We start from the raw sequence: 19,192 nt of genomic DNA, 5'->3' as shown, positions 1-19,192 counted from the left end.
GACTTTTTTCCATTGAATATTTTTTCCTGCTTTGTCAAAGATTAGTTGACCACAGAGTTGAGGGTCCATATCTGGGCTCTCTATTCTGTTCCATTGATCTATGTGTCTGTTTTTGTGCCAGTACCATGCTGTCTTGGTGATCACAGCTTTGTAATATAGCTTGAAATCAGGCAACATGGTGCCCCCAGCTTTTTCTTTTTTAACATTTCCTTGGTGATTCGGGGTCTTTTCTGTTTCCATACAAATTTTAGGTTTGTTTTTTCCAACACTTTGAAAGATGTCTTTGGTATTTTGATCGGGATGGCATTGAAAGTATAGATTGCTCTGGGCAGCATAGACATTTTAACAATGTTTATTTTTCCAATCAATGAGCATGAAATATTTTTCCATTTTTTTGTGTCTTCTTCAATGTCTTTCTTTCAGTGTTCTGTAGTTTCTAGAGTATATATCCTTTACTCTTTGGTTAGGTTTATTCCAAGGTATCTTATGGTTTTTGGTGCTATTGTAAATGGAATTGATTCCCTAATTTCTCTTTCTACAGTTACATTGTTAGTGTATAGGAAAGCAACTGATTTCTGTGCATTGATTTTTTATCCTGCCACACTACTGAGTTGCTATATGAGTTCCAGTAATTTGGGGGTGGAGTCTTTTGGGTTTTCCACATAAAGTATCATGTCATCTGTGAAGAGAGAGAGTTTGACTTTTTCTTTGCCAATTTGAATACCTTTTATTTCTTTTTGTTTTCTGATTGTTGATGCTAGGACTTCTAGTATTCCTCATTGAGAATGATATTCACTGTGGGCTTTTCATAGATGGTTTTTATGAAATTGAGGAATGTTCCCTCTATCCCTACACTCTGAAGTGTTTTAATCAGGAAAGGATGCTGTATTTTATCAAATGCTTTTTCTGCATCAATTGAGAGGATCATATGGTTCTTGTCTCTTCTTTTATTAATGTGTTCTATCACACTGTTTGATTTGCGAAAGTTGAACCACCCTTGCATCCCAGGATAAATCCCACCTGGTCGTGATGGATAATCCCTTTAATTTACTGTTGGATCCTATTAGCTAGGATCTTGTTGAAAATTTTGGCATCCATATTCATCAGGGATATTGGTCTGTAATTCTCCTTTTTAATGGGGTCTTTGCCTGGTTTTGGGATCAAGGTAATGCTGGCCTCATAGAATGAGTTTGGAAGTTTTCCTTCTGTTCTATTTTTTGAAACAGCTTCGGGAGAATACCTATTATTTCTTCTTGGAATGTTTGGTAGAATTCCCCCCAGGAATCCTTTAGGCCGTGGACTCTTGTGTTTTAGGAGGTTTTTGATCACTGCTTCAATTTTGTTACTGGTTATTGGTCTATGCAGATTGTCAGTTTCTTCCTGTTTCAGTCTTGGTAGTTTATAGGTTTCCAGGAAGGCATCCATTTCTTCCAGGTTGCTTAGTTTATTGGTATATAGTTGTTGATAATAATTTCTAATAATTGTTTCTATTTCCTTGGTGTTAGTCGTGATCTCTCCCCTTTCATTCATAATTTTATTAATTTGGGTCCTTTCTCTTTTCTTTTGGATAAGTCTGGCCAGTGGTTTATCGATCTTATTAATTCTTTCAAAGAACCAGCTTCTAGTTTCATTGATCTGCTCTACTGTATTTCTGGTTTCTAATTCATTGATTTCTGCTCTAATCTTAATTATTTCTCTTCTCCTGGTTGGCTTAGGCTTTATATATTGTTTTTTTCTCCAGTTCTTTAAGGTGTAAAGTTAGTTTGTGTATTCAAGAATTTTCTGTTTTTTCCAGTGAGGCTTGGATGGCTATGTATTTCCGTCTTAGGACCACCTTTGCAGTATCCCATAGGTTTTGGACCAACGTGTTTTCCTTCTCATTGGTTTCCATGAATTGTTTAAGTTCTTCTTTGATTTCCTGGTTGACCCAAACATTCTTAAGCAGGATGGTCTTTAGCTTCCAAGTGTTTGAATTTCTTCCAAATTTTTTCTTGTGATTGAGTTCCAGTTTCAAAGCATTGTGGTCTGAGAATATGCAGGGAATAATCTCAGTCTTTTGGTATTGATTGAGACCTGATTTGTGACCCAGTATGTGATCTATTCTGGAGAAAGTTCCATGTGTGTTTGAGAAGGATGAGTATTCTGTTGATTTAGGGTGGAATGTTCTATATGTATCTATATAGATATATTTCTTTATTTTGATTAACTGTTGGCTTATGTAGCTGGCTGCTCCTATGTTGGGGGCATTGATATTTACAATTGTTAGATACTCTTGTTGGATAGACCCTTTAAGAATGATATAGTGTCCTTCTGTATCTCTTAGTACAGTCTTTAACTTAAAATCTAATTTGTCTGATATAAGAATTGCTACCCCAGCTTTCTTTTTAGGTACTTTGGCAGGAAAAAATGGTTCTTCATCCCCTCACTTTCAGTCTGCATGTATCTTTAGGTTCAGAATGATTCTCTTGTAGACAGCATATGGATGGATCATATCTTTTTATCCAATCTGCAGCCCTGTGCTGTTTCTTGGGAGCATTTAGGCCGTTCACGGTGAGAGTGATTATTGAAAGATAGGATTTTATTGTCATCATGTTGCCTGTGAAGTTCTTGTTTCTATAGATTGTCTCTGTAAATTTCTGTTCTATATCACTCTTGGGGTCTTTCTCCTTTTACAGAACCCCCCCCCTTTAATATTTCTTGCAGGGCTGCCTTGGCGGTCACATATTCTTTCAGTTTCTTCTGATCCTGGAAGCTCCTTGTCTCTCCATCCATTCTGAATGACAGCCTTGCTGGATAAAGTATCCTTGGCTGCATATTCTTCTCATTTAGTACCCTGAATATGTCTTGCGAGCCCTTTCTGGCTTGCCAGGTCTCTGTGGACAGGTCTGACGTTATTCTGATGTTCCTCCTCTGTATGTAAGAAATCTCTTCCCCCTCGCCGCTGTCAAGATTGATTCCTTGAATCTAAGGTTTGTGAATTGTACCATTATATGTCTTGGCATCAGTCTATTCTCATCGATCTAGTTTGGATAATTCTGGCCAGTGGTTTATCAATTGGCTCCTTCCAGGAGGAAGGAAACTAGGAAGCTAGTTTCCTTCCCCAGATTAGGGAAGTTCTCAGCTACGATTTGTTCAAATATATCTTCTAGACCTCTCTCTCTCCACCCCCTCAGGAATCCCAAAAATTCTGATATTGGAACATTTCACTGAGTCATTAATCTCTCTCAGTTTGATCCCTTGGGCTTTGATCTGCTTTTCCCACACCACCTCAGTTTCCTTCTTTTCTGTCATCTTATCCTCTAGCTCACTAATTCATTCTTCCACCTCATTTACCCTGGCGGTCAGAGTATCCAGTTTAGACTGCATTTCATTCATAGAATTTTTAAGTTCAGCCCGAGTAGATCTCATTTCTGCCCTTAGAGAATCTATATTGTTGCTAATATTTTTCTCAAGCCTAGATATCGACTTCATAATTGTTACTCCAAAGTCTATTTCTGACATCTTGGCTATATCCATATCTATTAAGTCTGTGGCAGAGGCCACAGTCTCTGATTCTTTTCTTTGTTGGGGGTTCCTCCTCTTAGTCATTCTGTTAAGGGGTGGTTGAGGGAATGTACAGAGTCCAAAGTATTAACCACAACCCAAGGAAGATGCACCTGTTTTATAGGGACCTTAGGGTTGTCGTCCTCTTGTTCATCCAGCCTGTCTTCTGGGGGAGGGGCCTGCTGCGCTGTTACTCAGGCAACCCTGCTTGGACATAGTTGCCCTGCCACCTCTGATGGGCTCAGTGAAAACTGGTTTTTTGGGGGTTTTGTTCTCTGGTGGCTTTACCTGGTGGCTTTCCACGTCTCTTCTGAGAGAGCACAAGTGACCACATTCAAACCTCTGTAACAGAACAGAGAGATCGCAGTCTGCTCTTAACTGAGCTCTCCAGGCCACACTGACTCCGTTTCTGTCTGTGCTGCTAAAAACCGCAGTCTCCTGGGTTATGTGCGCCAACAGCAGCTCTTCCAGATGTCGCTCCCAGGGCTGGGCATGTCTCTGCCCTTTGTGCTTCTAAAACCACCAGCTGTCCCCAGTTCACACGAGCGCCCTGTAGCTCCAGGTTTCTGTCTGGGCGGCTGCCCTCAAGTCCTTTCCCTGCCGCTACAGGTCTGCGAGTCTGTGCCCCGTCCCCAGCAAGGTAGGCTTTTGCACTCCAGTGTTATCTTACCTTCCCGGTGCAAGTTTATGGAGGTTTCCTCCACCTTCTGTTTATCTTCCAATATCTGCCTGCAGAATCACAGCTCCCCATTCATACCTGGAGACCAACAGCCAGAGATATTCTGTTTGTAGAGATCCAGATCTATCTTCTTACATCTCAAGCTAATTTCATGGGTGTTCAGAATGGTTTGGTAGATATCCAGCTAAATTCAGGGGACCGGTTGAAATAGGGTCCCCTACTTCTCCACCATCTTTTTTTCCGAAAAACTCGTACTATCCCTTTGATTATTTTCCTTAATTAAGAATAAATCAGATTGAGAATGAAAGTTGCTTCATACAAGGTCATGATGTAATTGCATTTGATTTTGATTAAATAAACACAGAATTCTCACCCTGCCGTCTCCTAACCTCCAGCTCCTGCTCAGGTAGAGTAGCGCAGTGCCCCTCATGTCATCGTGTGATAGTCCTTACCTGTTGTGTCCTCGTGGGACCAGTTTGCTATTGTACTAAATGCTGAGGAACCAGGCCCTCTACGCTTTTATACCTGAGTCAAAAAATGCCGAAACCGATAGGTCTTTCACAGCTCCTTGATGACCTTCAGAATGCTCTTTTCCTGGTCACCCTCAGCAATGAGAATGCAGATCAATCCCCTTTAAGAAAATCATATGATACTGTGTTGCATTTTCAGTTTATAACAAGATTTCTTTGCATCCTGGAGGGTTTGTAAGTATTCCTTTGTGGGAATGAATCTTATTACATTGGATTATAATGTGCCTTCGAGGGTTGTATTTTCTTGTGAGTCTGAGAGTTTTAAGAGAAGTGTGTGAGACTTGGGGGTGGCCTGCTGGAGGAGGTGCAGGCTGACCCCACTGTAATAAGGAAAGAACCATCTCTCCTCTTGCAGTGATCAAATGCTCAGCTACAACCTCGGCCGCAGGCTCCCAGCTGACCACGTGAGCGGGTACCTCCAGTTTAAAGTGGAGGTTACGTCTTCTGTGCACGAAGGTGAGATAGCTGTATGAATACATCGCTGTAGGAAAAACTTGTTAAATCTTACTCAGTTGTCAGTTAACATTTGAATAGAATTTGAATTTGTGTCCTGTTCTGAAAATAAAATAGCCAATAAATGATTACCTCCTGAAGTTTTCCAGCAGATATGCAAGCTTGTTTATCAAAAAAAAAAAAATGCCTCTTAGGTTTATGCCTGCATTTGGAAACTGGGCTATAGAATTTCTAGTAATAGTGAACATAGACACTTCATTATGTCAAACTGACCAACAAGATACTCATTTATTAGTGAGTTGCTACTCTTTGCAAGGCAATAATACTGTAAAGAGGCCTTAATGGGGTGACTGAATTTGTTGAACTGATTGGTGACAAAGGAATGGGACATTAAGAGACGAGCACCGCTTCTCTTTGTTATTACCACTTTGTCTTAATAAATGCCATTTTCTCCTTCAGATGCTTCTCCAGAAGCTGTTGGCACAATACTTGGGGTCAATAGTGTGAATGGAGACCTCGGAAGCCCTTCTGATGAGGAGGACATGCCGGGGGGCCATCATGACAGCCCCGTTTGTTCTAATGGACCAGTTTCTGAGGACAGTGCTGCTGATGGGACACCCAAGCATTCTTTCAGGACTAGCTCTACTCTGGAAATAGACACAGAGGAATTAACCTCTACTTCTTCAAGGACCTCACCTCCCCGAGGACGTCAGGATTCACTCAATGATTACTTGGATGCGATTGAACACAATGGCCATTCCAGGCCGGGCACGGCTACCTGCTCAGAGAGGACCATGGGAGCCTCTCCAAAACTAAGGAGTAGTTTTCCCACCGACACAAGACTCAATGCAATGCTTCATATCGACTCAGATGAGGAAGACCACGAGTTCCAGCAAGACCTAGGATATCCATCTTCCTTGGAGGAGGAAGGAGGGTTAATAATGTTTGGCACACCATCAAGAACTGATGACGTGAGCCTGACATCGCAGACAAAGCCAGAAGACAACCCAGTGGAGGTCGAGGAAGCCTCCACAAATGAAGCTGCTTCCTTCGAGGATAAGCCGGAACATCTTCCAGAGCTTGCAGAGGGCTCCTTACCCCCAGGCCCGGTCCCAGACGAAAGTGAAAATGGCCAAGAGTCTCAACCGAGTGCTGACCAGGGCAGCACCGAATTGTGTGGCTCTCAGGAGGTGGATCAGCCCACAAACGGGGCAGACACGGGGACTTCGGACACGTCAGGAGGAAGCCGCAGAGCCATCAGCGAGACTGAGTCCCTGGATCAGGGGTCTGAGCCTTCCCAGGTGTCCTCTGAAACAGAGCCCAGTGACCCTGCCAGGACAGAGAGTGTGAGCGAGGCCAGCACCAGGCCGGAGGGCGAGAGCGACCTGGAGGGGGCTGACAGCTCCTGCAATGAGAGCGTTACCACGCAGCTCTCCTCGGTGGACACGCGGTGCTCGTCTCTTGAGAGTGCACGCTTTCCTGAAACCCCAGCCTTTTCTTCTCAGGAGGAGGAAGACGGAGCCTGTGCAGCAGAGCCCACCAGCAGTGGCCCTGCTGAAGGGTCACAGGTTTCCACACGCACGCCCAGCTCTTTACCTGTGGTGCAGGTGCCCAGTGCAGAGGAGGAAGGGCCAGGGGCAGACTCAGCCTCTCTACCTCACCAGGAGGAGGTGGGGGAGGTCTGGCAGCGTCGGGGGAGCCTGGAGGGAGCTGCCACCGCCGAGAGCCAGCCCCAAGAAGAGGGTGATGCTGGGGATGCCCACGGGGCTTGCGAAGGGGCGACGGCCCAGGAGGAGGGCGCCACTGGAGGTAGGATGTACAAGCCGGTGTGGCTCTTGGCTCAGGCATACCGCTTCAAGAGAAGTTTTGTCCCTCAACGTAAATGATACTGCAGGTCACATGTTACCTGAATTCTTCACCTTGGGGCTCCACAGTTAGCTTTTTTTTTTTTTTTTTTTTTTGTAAATGGGTCTTCTATTTTTGAAATAAGAGGCCTGTCGAATAGTGGTCTTCAAAGTTCAATAATGAATCTCCAGTGGGACCTGGGTTTGTAGATACAAAACCAAACAGGCTGGTGGCTTTAACATCAGTGTAATGTGTAGAGGTTTTCAGGAACATCTTAAGTCACTCCTCTTTGTATAAAACCTTCAAAACAGAACTTAATATGTACTTTCCATCAATTGTAATATTTTTGCCTTCCGCAGTGTGAAAAATGTTAACTAAGTTAGGTGATGCGTTCTGCCGCTTGAAGAATAAGGTGTTTTGGTATCTGGGGATGCAAATTCACACATTAAATTTGTGTGGTGTCTCCGTGAACATGGCCTGGTAGAATGTTTCCTTTGATGCATCAGAAAGTCTGAGGATAATTCCCTGCACCTTAATAGCCCAGACTCAGAAATGGGAATGATTTTCTTATGCTATAATTTATTTTTCTACATAAAGTATCCCCTTCTTCTCCTCCACCTCCTTTTTTCCTTTTATTTTTGTTTTTGTTTCCTTCATCATCTTGCGGCCATTATGTGACCCTAAAGCATTGGTGCATGACCAGGACCAGCCAGGAGGGGAAAAATTGTGTCTGTGGGGGGATGGGTAACAGAGAGACATTTCTCTAGAAGACCCTCTTCTGACTAAGCATTCACCTGTTCTTTTCTTTTGTTTTGTTTCTGGGTCCTCCTATGGAAAGGAGACTAAGGAGAGAAAAGAGACTAGCTCCAGGATTTATGTTAGGTGGTGGTAGTGTTTTGGTTTTGGTTTGGCTTGGTTTTTCACAGACTGTTTTGACACTGAAGAGGAAAACAAGACCCAAGTACCTTTTTCTCTTTAATCCTAGGTTCTCAAGCCAATGGCCACCAGCCATTGAGATCGCTGCCTTCGGTACGCCAGGATGTTAGCCGCTACCAGAGGGTGGACGAGGCTCTCCCACCAAGTGAGCACCTGTTAGCCAAGGGGTTCGCCTTGCTCAGAGGGTGCAAGGATGACAGGCAGATCCTTTCCATGGGGCCGAGACGATGCATACACACTCCCTGAGAGAAAGGGATCTCAGGGCTGCCCCTTGACAGAGCAGTTGCAGACGGGAAAGTGCTGAGCTGATGACTGCTCGCTGGCATTGTCCTGCTGAAGGAGGGGGCAGCGGGGGGAAAAGCAAATACTGTAAGACCCATGGAGTCCATACTGTAATTGGGGAAACAGAACCAGGTATTTGGGACAATTGGGTTTACAACAGAAAATTTTTAAAATTATGCCTAATGGCAGCATGAATTTTCAGTTAGTAGACGAATTGGTACAATCTCTTAGAAAAGCCTCACTCTGCAGTATACTTCTTTCTATTCACTTACAGCATTTTAAATCATTAAGTACAGCATTCTGATTTTTTCCTTGGGGGTATGCAGAGAAGTGTTAATAATGTCAGAAATTGGTCTACCACTATTTGGAGCATGACAATTATCTGGGGTTTTGAAAGATATGTCATTTCTTTCACTTTCAAGAAACATGTAACACTTAAAGGGGGGATGGTTGAAGATGAGGGATTCTGGGAAAATAGTTGTGCAACCTGTATCCCCAGGTCCGAGTGATACCCATGGCCAGTCATAATCTAGACATAATTTAAGCTCTGTTTAAATGTCCAGGATCCCTTAAAGCAATATTGCTCTGTAAGGATAAGCATTTTGATGAATAGTAACAAAGCTCAGTAAATACTGCTTGTAAGTACACATTGGAAAATATATCTTTCTGTGTTACTGCTTTTCCTTCTTATTCACTCTCTCACCATATAGGTGATCATAGCAAGAAGTTGATGTCCTTGGCCTTCTGTATTTTAAAAATGGTGGGACATAGGGGTGCCTGGGTGGCTCAGTCGGTTAAGTGTCTGCCTTGGGGTTCAGGTCATGATCCCAGGGTCCTGGGAATGGGCCCCACATCCGGCCCCCTGTTCAGCGGGGAGTCTGCTTCTCCCTCTCCCTCTGCCCTTCCCTCTGATCATGCTCTCTCTCTCTCTCAGATTAAAAAAAAAAAAATCTAAACAAAAGTGGTGGGACATAAAGTCAGGGGGTGTGGGAATATGCATTTTTAGAGCTGAAATGCTGAGTGGTTGGTTTTGGTGAGTGTTAACAAAAACCTGAATGGTACTATGTACAATTGATCAAACTATTGACTTGATCCTTTAGAAATTCTGTTCTGTACAGTTCCTCCCCTTGTTCATGTATTTTGATAATTGAAAGTGGTTACTTATAAGAAATATATATTTTAAGCAACTTTAAAAAATAGACCAAGACCAAATTAACCAATGTGTTATCTTAAGCAGATGGGGGAATAAAAAAATTCCTTATTGTTCACCCCTGGAGAAAAGATTAGAGAAATAAAGAAAAATATCCCTGGGAGATACTTAGACATAATAGGAAAAAATGAATTGGAAACATAAGGAGAGGAATCTGGAAGAGCTTTGTTTATATGTGTATGTGGATTAATAGTAATTTGAGTTCCAGAGGCATTGCGTCACTTCAGAGTATGGGTGAATGGCATCTTCCTGGCCACATCTAATTGCTCTGAATTTTATTGAACCATGATTTTGGTTTCCTGATTGCATTTAATAAAGACAGGTACTTCCCTGCTGAAATTATGACCACTGTTTGTGATATTTCAGTGCATTTGTTTAAACACTGATATTTGCATTACACAGAATGTATTTAAGGATTTTAAAAAAGAAACAATTGGTTTATTTTAATAAGTTGATATATCTAAAAACAAAAAAGCAATCTAATAGTATATCCAATTTAATGAGTGACTGAAGAGGAAAAAATTCTTTTTTTAAATAATATTTTTTTAAAGATTATTTGAGAGAGAGAGAAAGAGAGAGAGTGTGGGGGGAGGGCCAGAGGGAGAGGGAAAAATAGAAAGAATCCTCAAGTAGACTCCCCATTGAGTGTGGAACCCCATGCAGGGCTCCACGCTGGGCTCAATCCCGGGATCCTGAGATCATGACCTGAGCGGAAATCAAGAGCTGACCACTTAAACCGACTGAGTCACTCAGGTGCCCCAAGAGGAGAAAAATTCTTAATCCCTTTTATGCAACTTGCAAGTTACAAATTTGGGGATTTCTATTATCTAGGATTGGTTACAGAGTATGGTCTGAGCATGCCTGATTACTGTTCAGTTCTGTCCTCCCACTATTCCGGCCCCTCCTATTCTCATGCCTGTCTCATCCTTTCAATACCTTATATTTAATCACATGGCTGCCCTGCTAGTTGTCTTTCCCAACCTAACCAGTTCTCTGCCTTCCTTTCCTAACTGGGCAGCTCTGCTACCCCCTCGGGCCATGCCTCTGACTTGGAGCTGTGGGTTTCCACATTCCACACTGTCCTGTGCCTTCTGCCTTCACTCCGTGTCTCCTGGGAGGCTCGGCCCCAGGGCATCTGGTTGGAGTGTGCAGATTAGTCCATCCCTTAAGTGACCTGGCTGAATTATGTTCAGGCTAAGAGTTGTACTTTAACACTATGAATTATAATATTCAAACTCGCATAGTGCTTTACAGTTTACAGAGCATTTTTACGTGCTTTATTTTTTATTCTTTGTTACATTTTTATGAGGTAGGTCAAGTGGGTAGAAATTGGCTAAAGTGATTCTTTCATTTACAGATGGAGAAATGGAAGCCCAGATAAATTAAGTAACTTGTTTACGGTCCCATACTAGTAAAAGTTGAGACAGAGTCTTAAACCTTCCTTCTTCTCTATCAGGTATTCCAGTCTAAGGTTAGAAGGGAAGGGACTGTGCGTGGGTAGATGAATATATATTCTGAAAGTTTAGTTAGCAGCAGAACAGTGGCTTATGTGGTGGTGTGTTATCTGTTAGGTACAAGCATTACCTTAAGTCAGAGGCTTCGGGGCTTTCACTGAAACTTTATTCTATTGTAGTGTTTTGAGGTCAGACCTAGGAAGGCTCAACAGGTGCTCAGCTTTCTTCTCCTTCTGCTGGGTTAAGGTTACTCAGCAGGACTCTTCCCCAGGGGGCCCTGAAGTATAAGAAAAGTGGTCGTGGCAACAATACAAGCATAGCATAAACAGGTTTGCTCTGTTAATTTTGTATCCGACTCAGAAGCACTTTTCCCTCCTTGTGCCCTTCACTGTCCTCAACCCTGTAGGGCAGCCTGCAGAAGCACTGTACCTTGGGCTTTGATGCCCACCCCCCATTCTTGATTCTTTCTTTTCTTTTCCTAATTATTATTGTTGTTATTTGAGCTTATTTTCACCTTAAGAACACTTGTGTTCTAACATGCAGTGAGGAAACCACCCAGCAAATGTATGCTTCTCTCTGAAGATTGACAAACTCCGTTAAGGGGATTCGGTGGTCTCCTTTGCTGTACCTTTTCACTTACAGCCGATCACGTGGTGGTCCGTGCATCGGTGTTACAGCTTAGTCTCTGAACATCTATGTGGTCTCTTTTTATGTAAAGCAGTTTTCCTTGTTTGCTTCTGTGTCCAGTCATTCCTCCTATCTCAGGATCAGGGAACTGATCTTAGACTTAGTACAGAGATGACACAGCTGTTATGCTATTCTCCCAATTGTTTTGCTTTAGGCCATGGGCCCTGCGATATGAACTTGTGAGCTATGTAACTATGTAACTATGTAACTCCAACCCCTGACTGAGAGATGGTCTCATGATCCATACACCAAAAGAACACTCCAGGTGTTGAGGGCCGCATGGCAGTGTGGAGAGAGCCCTCCCTAGAAGTGGCTCAAATTTGAATCTGCCTTCAGATTGAGTGCCTTCAGAATGTGCGTATCTTCTTCTGAGGTGATTGCTGGCACTGGCAGCCGGAGGCGGGTGAGGGCTGAAGCCCTCTGGAACGTCATCAGCATGACAGATCATGTCATTTTAGCATTAAGATAAACGAAAAAAGAATGGTCAGCTCAGCCCCTTCTGAAAAACTATTTTATTTTTCTTACGGGGTCCAGTATAATTGTGACTTAATCCCTTGCTGCACTGGGGATAGTAAGGAAATGTTGAGTGTTTTTCTACCAAAAATGTAGAAATGGATTAGACTCAGTGATGAACCATCTAGATTATTGGACTCTTGTAGGATCCCAGGATTATTGCCAGGTTGTTAGGACTAGCGTACTACTTAGGTGCCGGGTTCAAATGGGCAGGTGTGGAGAAACACAGGAGAATGTTTATCATTTTTTGTGATTGTGCACTTTCATTAAAGCATCCTTTGAAATGAGGGTTTAAAAGAAGGCAGTGAATCTGAAAGGTGTAATTAATCTGACTTTCTACTATGTTTAAGGCTAGGGGCTCTTATTTTCTAGAGCTTAAAAATGAGCTTTAAGAGAAGAATTGATACTTTTAATCTAAAAAGCTATTTTCTTTTAAAAATGACTATTAAGGCCCACCATAGGCAGCTGTTTGAGAATTTTAAAACTTTTTATTTAAGTGTAATATACATACAGAAAAGAGCACATTCCGCCTGCTAAATCCTCCCCGCCTGAGCGGACATGTGCACCAGTGCCCCATCACTGGGGCCTAGAAGTCTCTTTGGGCCCCTTTTGATCACTAACCTGTCCTCCTGAAGGGGAAGTAGACCTACTATGCTGACTCCCAAAATCATAGCTAAGTTAACTTACTTTTGCACTTTGTACAAATGGTATATACCTCCTTGAGTGTTGAAATAAGGAAAAACTAATCTTTTAAACGCTGCTGTTCAGCGGCTACCACAAAAGCTTAATTTTTTCCCTTAGAATACCTTCCGTTCATAATAACTTTATCATCTTACCATGTGGTGAAGTTACCATGGTTCTTATAATTTCTTACAGTGGTTTGTATATTACTTCCCGATGTTCAGTTTCCTCATCTTTCTAAACCCAGTTATAACTAATTCAGGTCCCAGTCGTGATCTTCTCACCCCTTTGGTTCACGTGGTTCATGCTTCCCCTGAAATGTCATCCTTTCTGTCTAGTCATTGATCTTCCCAGTTTCAGCACTCTCCTAGTTTTGTTCACAGTTTCATTTCATCACCAACTGGACAGTCCAGCAGAGACCAAGTTCTGGTGAGAAAGGACTGGGAAAGAAGCCTGATGAGATGAAGAGGGATCACAGGGATGACCCCTGCTCCCTTCCCACATAGGCTGATTTTAAAAGTTGGAAATGTCTAAAACCTTCCCTGCTCTGCCTCCATCCGGTGTCCTGCCTGGGGATTCATGCTGGGACAGTGGCCTTGGCGTACTTTTATACACTTTCCAACTCTGACTTCCCCTTATTCTCCAGCTATTTAAAGGGGGCTGTTCTGTTTGAGTCTCAGGGTGTCTGCCAGTCCACTTGCTCCTGGATTTCAGTTCGGAGTCTTTAGGATGAAGTTTAGTTTCTTGTGAGCCTGTACATTGTGACCTCTGAGAAATCTAGCATTAGCTCCATGGGTTTGTCTAGTAAATTAGCTTTCAGTTCTTATAAATTTGTGTCAGGGTTCCTCACATTTTAGTGCATCTGGGAGTCACTTGGGAAGGTTGTAAAAAATGTAGACAACGGAGTCTTAGCTTCAGATAGTCTGAGTTTGCAGATCTGAGGTGTGTCCTGGGAATCTGGATTTTTATTTATCCTCAAAGTGATTCTGATACCTACTGTCAGAGAAGCATTTGAGAAGCATACTTACTTTGAGAAGCATTTCTGTAGATAACAGTTCTCAAACCTTGTTATTGCCATGAAGCTTTAATGCAAATGAAATCTTATGTGGAAGACCAGTAGGCCCAAGAGGTAATGTTGGGGCTGTGGTGGCTAACTTGGAGTTGGCAGATGGTTCTCAGGACCTCAAGGCCCCTGGCTCTGTATGGCTAAATTAATTAGAGTTTCGTTTGCAAATTCTGGCCGAGGCATAAGATGTTGACAGATTCTTACTAAACCCAATGTAGAAAAATGGGTGTCATTTCGAAGATTCTTTTATTATTATTATTATTATGCTTTGTTAGTCACCATACAGTACATCATTAGTTTTTTATGTAGTGTTCCATGATTCATTGTTTGCATATAACACCCAGTGCTCAATTTTAGAACTGAAAGTGACCTTAGCAAGGTATAATTCTGCCCTCTCATTTTTCAGGTAAAGAAACTGTGGTTTGTTGAAGGTCATGTAACAAAGCTGTGACAAAGCCATGGCCAGAAGCCCCAGGCTTTCTACTTCCCAGTTTGGTATACTACATATATACACGCACCCCAATACATTGTTCTCAGACTCATTGCACACTGATTATACACCCCATTTTACAATGTTGCAAGACAAGGAAGTAAATGTCCAGTTCCCAGTCTTCTAATCCTGCCTGTCTGATTTTATCATGGTCTCTGGAAGAAAACTTTGATGCTGCGCAATGAGTCTCTAATGCTTACTTGTACCAAGAATAAACCAGGCCCAATATAAAAATTTATAAGTAACCATACCCACCTCTCCACCCTGCCAAGAAACTCTGATAGATACAATAGCGAGCTAATCTTCCTAGAGGCACCTCTACTATCTGTGTCTGGATGGAAGGGCATTGACCACTTGGGTAAGAGTCAACAACATAGCAGCCTTTCTCAATCTGATGCTAAGTGTCCACTTGAAATCAGCAAGACAGCATTTCTCTGTTGGGATCTTAAGTAGCCGCCTCAATGTAAGGATATGGCATTTGATAGGGATAGTCTTAACGTGCATCCAATGTCCCACGTTCTTTAAAAGCAAATTTCCGGCCTCATTTTCTTATTCTTCTCATGACACCCAGAGGTGTCTTTGTTGAAATACATTAAGGTTATTCCTGGACTTTGTGGAAAGTGAACACAAGAATCATTCTTTGTTATGATTTTATGTTATTGAAATTACTTGTTCATTCATTTCATGCTATGTGCAAGGTGTAGTGGTAAATATGTGTGGAGATTCCCCACTCTCCCTCCTCCCCCATTTTGTTACCCATATGGCCCTTATAGAGAACACATTCTGTGGGGTAAATTCCTATGCAGTTTGTTCAAGGAAAAAGTTCTTTCTTTGAAGATAATTTTTTTACTTTCTTTTGTCAGAAAATGGAAAGTATGCCACAATGTGTTTTCATTTCTGCCTTAACTGCCAGAAAACTCAGAGCCAAATCTGAGGTTTAAACTTATCTTGGGAGCTTGGCAGCACCTCTCTTTCTACTTTCTTTAGTTGGTTTCTATTCTGTTTTTATCCCTAATTGACCTATTCTACATTTTTAGTATTGGAAGCTACTGTAAACACTTTTGGGGAAAGAAATGGCCATTTGTTTTCTTGTGCATTTGAGTTGGATCTACTATGTGCTTGAATTCTCCCGGCTCTAATGAGATGGAACAATTGGTTCTCAAAATCTTTGAGATGAGAAAGTATGCAAAGAGCAGAGCAAAACAATGGACTCTAGATCAAAGGGTTTGGAAAATGGTTCCCGAAAATGCTCTAATGTAGTTCCTATTTGTCAGCTTATGGCAGGCTGATCATGAGGCCTTTGGAAATGTCTTATTGATGAGATTGCAACTGTGTCCAAAGAATTCAGATTTGGCAGGCTGGTTCGTTGTGAGTCTGTGTTACCTTGGAGCGTGAGTGGCACTGAGTGGTTTTTTGTCTGTGTGGTGCTTTTTCTCAGCCCAATTTTTCTTTTTCTTGCCATTTGTCATGAATTACCATGTGCTAGGATCCACAAAAACAGATCTTTCCCCTCCCCCACCCCCACCCCCTGCACAGAGGCAGCCTTCAGTGATCTGCTGTTGGGGTCTACCATTCAGGTCCTTCCAACGCTGAGAACTTTGTTAGAATACTTGCTCTATTCACTTTCAGAGTAAATGCCATAGGTGGTCAGGAGCAAACTTGCCTTCCTGCTAGTCTCCAGGGTTAGACCCATGGTTTCTGTTGATAAGCTATGTGATGACATGGGGAGTTTTGAAATAATTGAGCTGTTAAGGAGACAGGTGCTTATTAAATTCAAAAACTATTTTACACAGAAATAGAGATGTGTAAAAACTTCGCTGGTTAGGGGCGCCCGGGTGGCACAGCGGTTAAGCGTCTGCCTTCGGCTCAGGGCGTGATCCCGGCATTCTGGGATCGAGCCCCACATCAGGCTCCTCTGCTATGAGCCTGCTTCTTCCTCTCCCACTCCCCCTGCTTGTGTTCCCTCTCTCGCTGGCTGTCTCTATCTCTGTCGAATAAATAAATAAAACCTTTAAAAAAAAAAAAAACTTCGCTGGTTAAAGAATAGATTTCTGCTGTTTTATTTTTTAAAGATTTAATTATTTATTAGAGAGAGAGTGAGTGAGTGGGGGTGGAAGGGGGCTGAAGGAGAGGGAGAGAGAGAATTCCAAGCAGGTTCCACACGTAGAATGGAGCCTGATGCGGGGCTTGATCCCATGACTCAGACATCATGACCTGAGCTGAAATCAAGAGCTGAATCTTTAACTGACTGAGCCACGCAGGCATCCCTCTGCTGTTTTTGTATATTGCTATATAAATTGCACTTCCCAACTACAGTCAGTTTTAAAACTTTGCCTTTTGAAAAGATTCGCTCATGCTTTGTGTATTTTGATAGGAGAATGGCCCTTTGGAGGGCCACAGAGGTCTGACGACGACTCTGCTTTCTGTTTCTACAGAACATGCACTTATATATTTGTTTACAAAGATGAACAGACTTAATGAGATTGCTTAAGCATAAAATTAAATAATATTTTAAAACGTTGTATTTATTTGAGGTTGGAGGCAAGTAATTACCCTTATTCTGAAAATGTATTCATCTTTGGGAAAGTACAAATGGAAGTTTGTAGATAATGATAGTATTTGATGACTGGGCTAGCATTACTTTCTTCTGAAGACTACATTTACCAGAATTGTATGTAAATATGCACTTGGAAGTTTCCAGCTATATGAGTCTTTCATCCAAACTGGAAAATAAAAGAGAGAGATAGAAATCAATTTTGGTGAAAACAATCATTGACACCAATTTTGATGCAAATATCCGAAGTCTCATGATACCAACAACTTGTATTTTTAAAACACTGGCACTCATATATGGAGATGGGCATTGTGGACAGATCTGGAAGGATTCTCTACATTCAGAGATTCTTTAAACACAGGGTATGTTTACTAACTGATCGCAACAGATCCTGAAGTGGACTGAGGGAGGTGCCTGATGATGCAGTGAGAAATATGTTATTAGCCCCAGTGTCCAACATGTCAGGGAAAACCCATGCTGAAGTTAATGAACCATATTAATGGTCTCTGCTCCTCTTCTAACCCCTCTTGGTGCATTCCTACTGTGTAGACTGGGAGGCGCGCATTGACAGCCACGGCAGGATCTTCTATGTGGATCACGTCAACAGAACCACCACGTGGCAGCGGCCAACAGCGCCCCCGGCGCCCCAGGTGCTGCAGAGGTCCAACTCCATACAGCAAATGGAGCAGCTGAACCGGAGGTGAGGATGGGCGTTTTCACAATGACTGTAGTGTGGTTGGGCTTACTTTTAAGTGGGCCAGAGTAGAAAACATGGTTGTCTGTCTTTCAGCTTTGGGTGACCTGTCATTAACATATAGCTTGTACCTCTTGATTTATAGACTTCACTACACTTCTCTTGCTTAGAAAAATAATAACCACATGCATACACTGTTTGTTTGGAAACTAGAGAGGAAGTATGTAATGACGACCCCTTCCACCAACCCAAGGCATTGATTTTTAGTAAAATAGAGCATATACATGTATAATATGAGTCAAGTATCTTCCTAAATATCTACAATCTCCATTCATCATGCATCTATTATCAACTTAACCTTTTTAAATGTCATTCTTTTTTGAAAACTACTGGCTATGAAGTAGAAAGTTCTTTTCTTTAACAGTATAATATAAATTTAATTTTCTTTGGTTAAGGGCCACAGGTTTTTTTTTTTTTTAAGTTTTATTACTTTGTTAGGAAAATGTTCCACAAACAATGGACAGAAGGAATTCAACACATTGTAATTTACTTAAACAACAGATGGCGCAGAAGCTCAGGGAATTGGGGTGGGGGGGATTTGGGGAAGAGATTGGCTGAGGCTGAGAAGATAGTGAAAATTTCTGGGCTCTGGGGGAGTGGTTGAGTCCCTCATTTTGGAGGCTGCTGTGATGTAATGCTAGGCTCCTGATTTTAGATACCAGAGTATCCGCAGAACCATGACTAACGAGAGGCCTGAAGAAAATACCAACACTATCGATGGGGCAGGGGAGGAAGCCGACTTTCACCAAGCCAGTGCAGGTAAGAGCCTGTATCTTGGTTTGGTTTGTAATCTCACAAAAGTAGAAAACAAATAACAAGGATTTCCAAGAAATGAGGTTTTTCTTTTAGTGAACTTTTGATCTTCAATAAGTCTGGTAATCCAATGCAAATAGTAGAATTCACCAGAGACCTCTTCTAATCCTTGACTTTTTACTAGTACCAAGAAAAGAATCACAAAACCAAATAGAATATAAATGACTTTAATCTCTGGATGTGTGGGATAGAGGAAAATGATTGAATCTGATAACTTAAAACATCTAAGAGTTCATTAAAATGTTAATACTGGCTAGAAATATTCAATTCCATTTTAGTCAGGTCTTATCTATGAATTTACATCAAAGCAAAGAGTGTTTGGAGGATTAAAATAATAGTAAATGATACAGGTATTCCTTGGTTCTTTTAAAACATAGATGGAAGGGAATAAATATGTTTCCACTACAAGGAAAGATTTTCCTGAAAGCCTTTGTGGTCTGCCCCATCTAGATTTCCGACGGGAGAACGTCCTGCCCCACTCTACCTCTAGATCCAGGCTCACGTTGCTGTTACAGTCTCCCCCTGTGAAGTTCCTCATCAGCCCAGAGTTCTTCACCGTGCTGCATTCTAACCCTGTGAGTATCAAATCTGAGAGTTGGCAATGGAAAAAGCGACAGGCCAAAGGAAATTATCCCGGTTTACATAATAATTGTAAGAATGGCAAGAGCTGTTTATGCAGGACTAAGTTTGTTCCAAGGCGTG

General features: G+C 42.1%; 1 protein-coding gene across 2 annotated transcripts in view; it reads left to right on the top strand.

Annotated features, from left to right (window-relative positions):
• Positions 1-19,192, top strand: part of HECW2 (HECT, C2 and WW domain containing E3 ubiquitin protein ligase 2) — a 355,090-nt gene that overhangs the window by 233,961 nt on the left and 101,937 nt on the right. For both annotated transcript variants that reach the window (XM_057303656.1, XM_026492284.4), the window contains exons 8-13: positions 5,108-5,208; positions 5,665-7,014; positions 8,036-8,131; positions 17,473-17,623; positions 18,333-18,436; positions 18,941-19,065. In XM_057303656.1, coding sequence (XP_057159639.1) covers positions 5,108-5,208; positions 5,665-7,014; positions 8,036-8,131; positions 17,473-17,623; positions 18,333-18,436; positions 18,941-19,065 — 1,927 coding nt within the window. The remainder of the gene's footprint in view (positions 1-5,107; positions 5,209-5,664; positions 7,015-8,035; positions 8,132-17,472; positions 17,624-18,332; positions 18,437-18,940; positions 19,066-19,192) is intronic.

Source organism: Ursus arctos, unplaced genomic scaffold, assembly GCF_023065955.2.
Source record: "Ursus arctos isolate Adak ecotype North America unplaced genomic scaffold, UrsArc2.0 scaffold_1, whole genome shotgun sequence".
Taxonomy (NCBI): domain Eukaryota; kingdom Metazoa; phylum Chordata; class Mammalia; order Carnivora; family Ursidae; genus Ursus; species Ursus arctos.
Note: the sequence above shows the minus strand (reverse complement) of the source record. Positions and strands in the feature narration are given on the sequence as shown.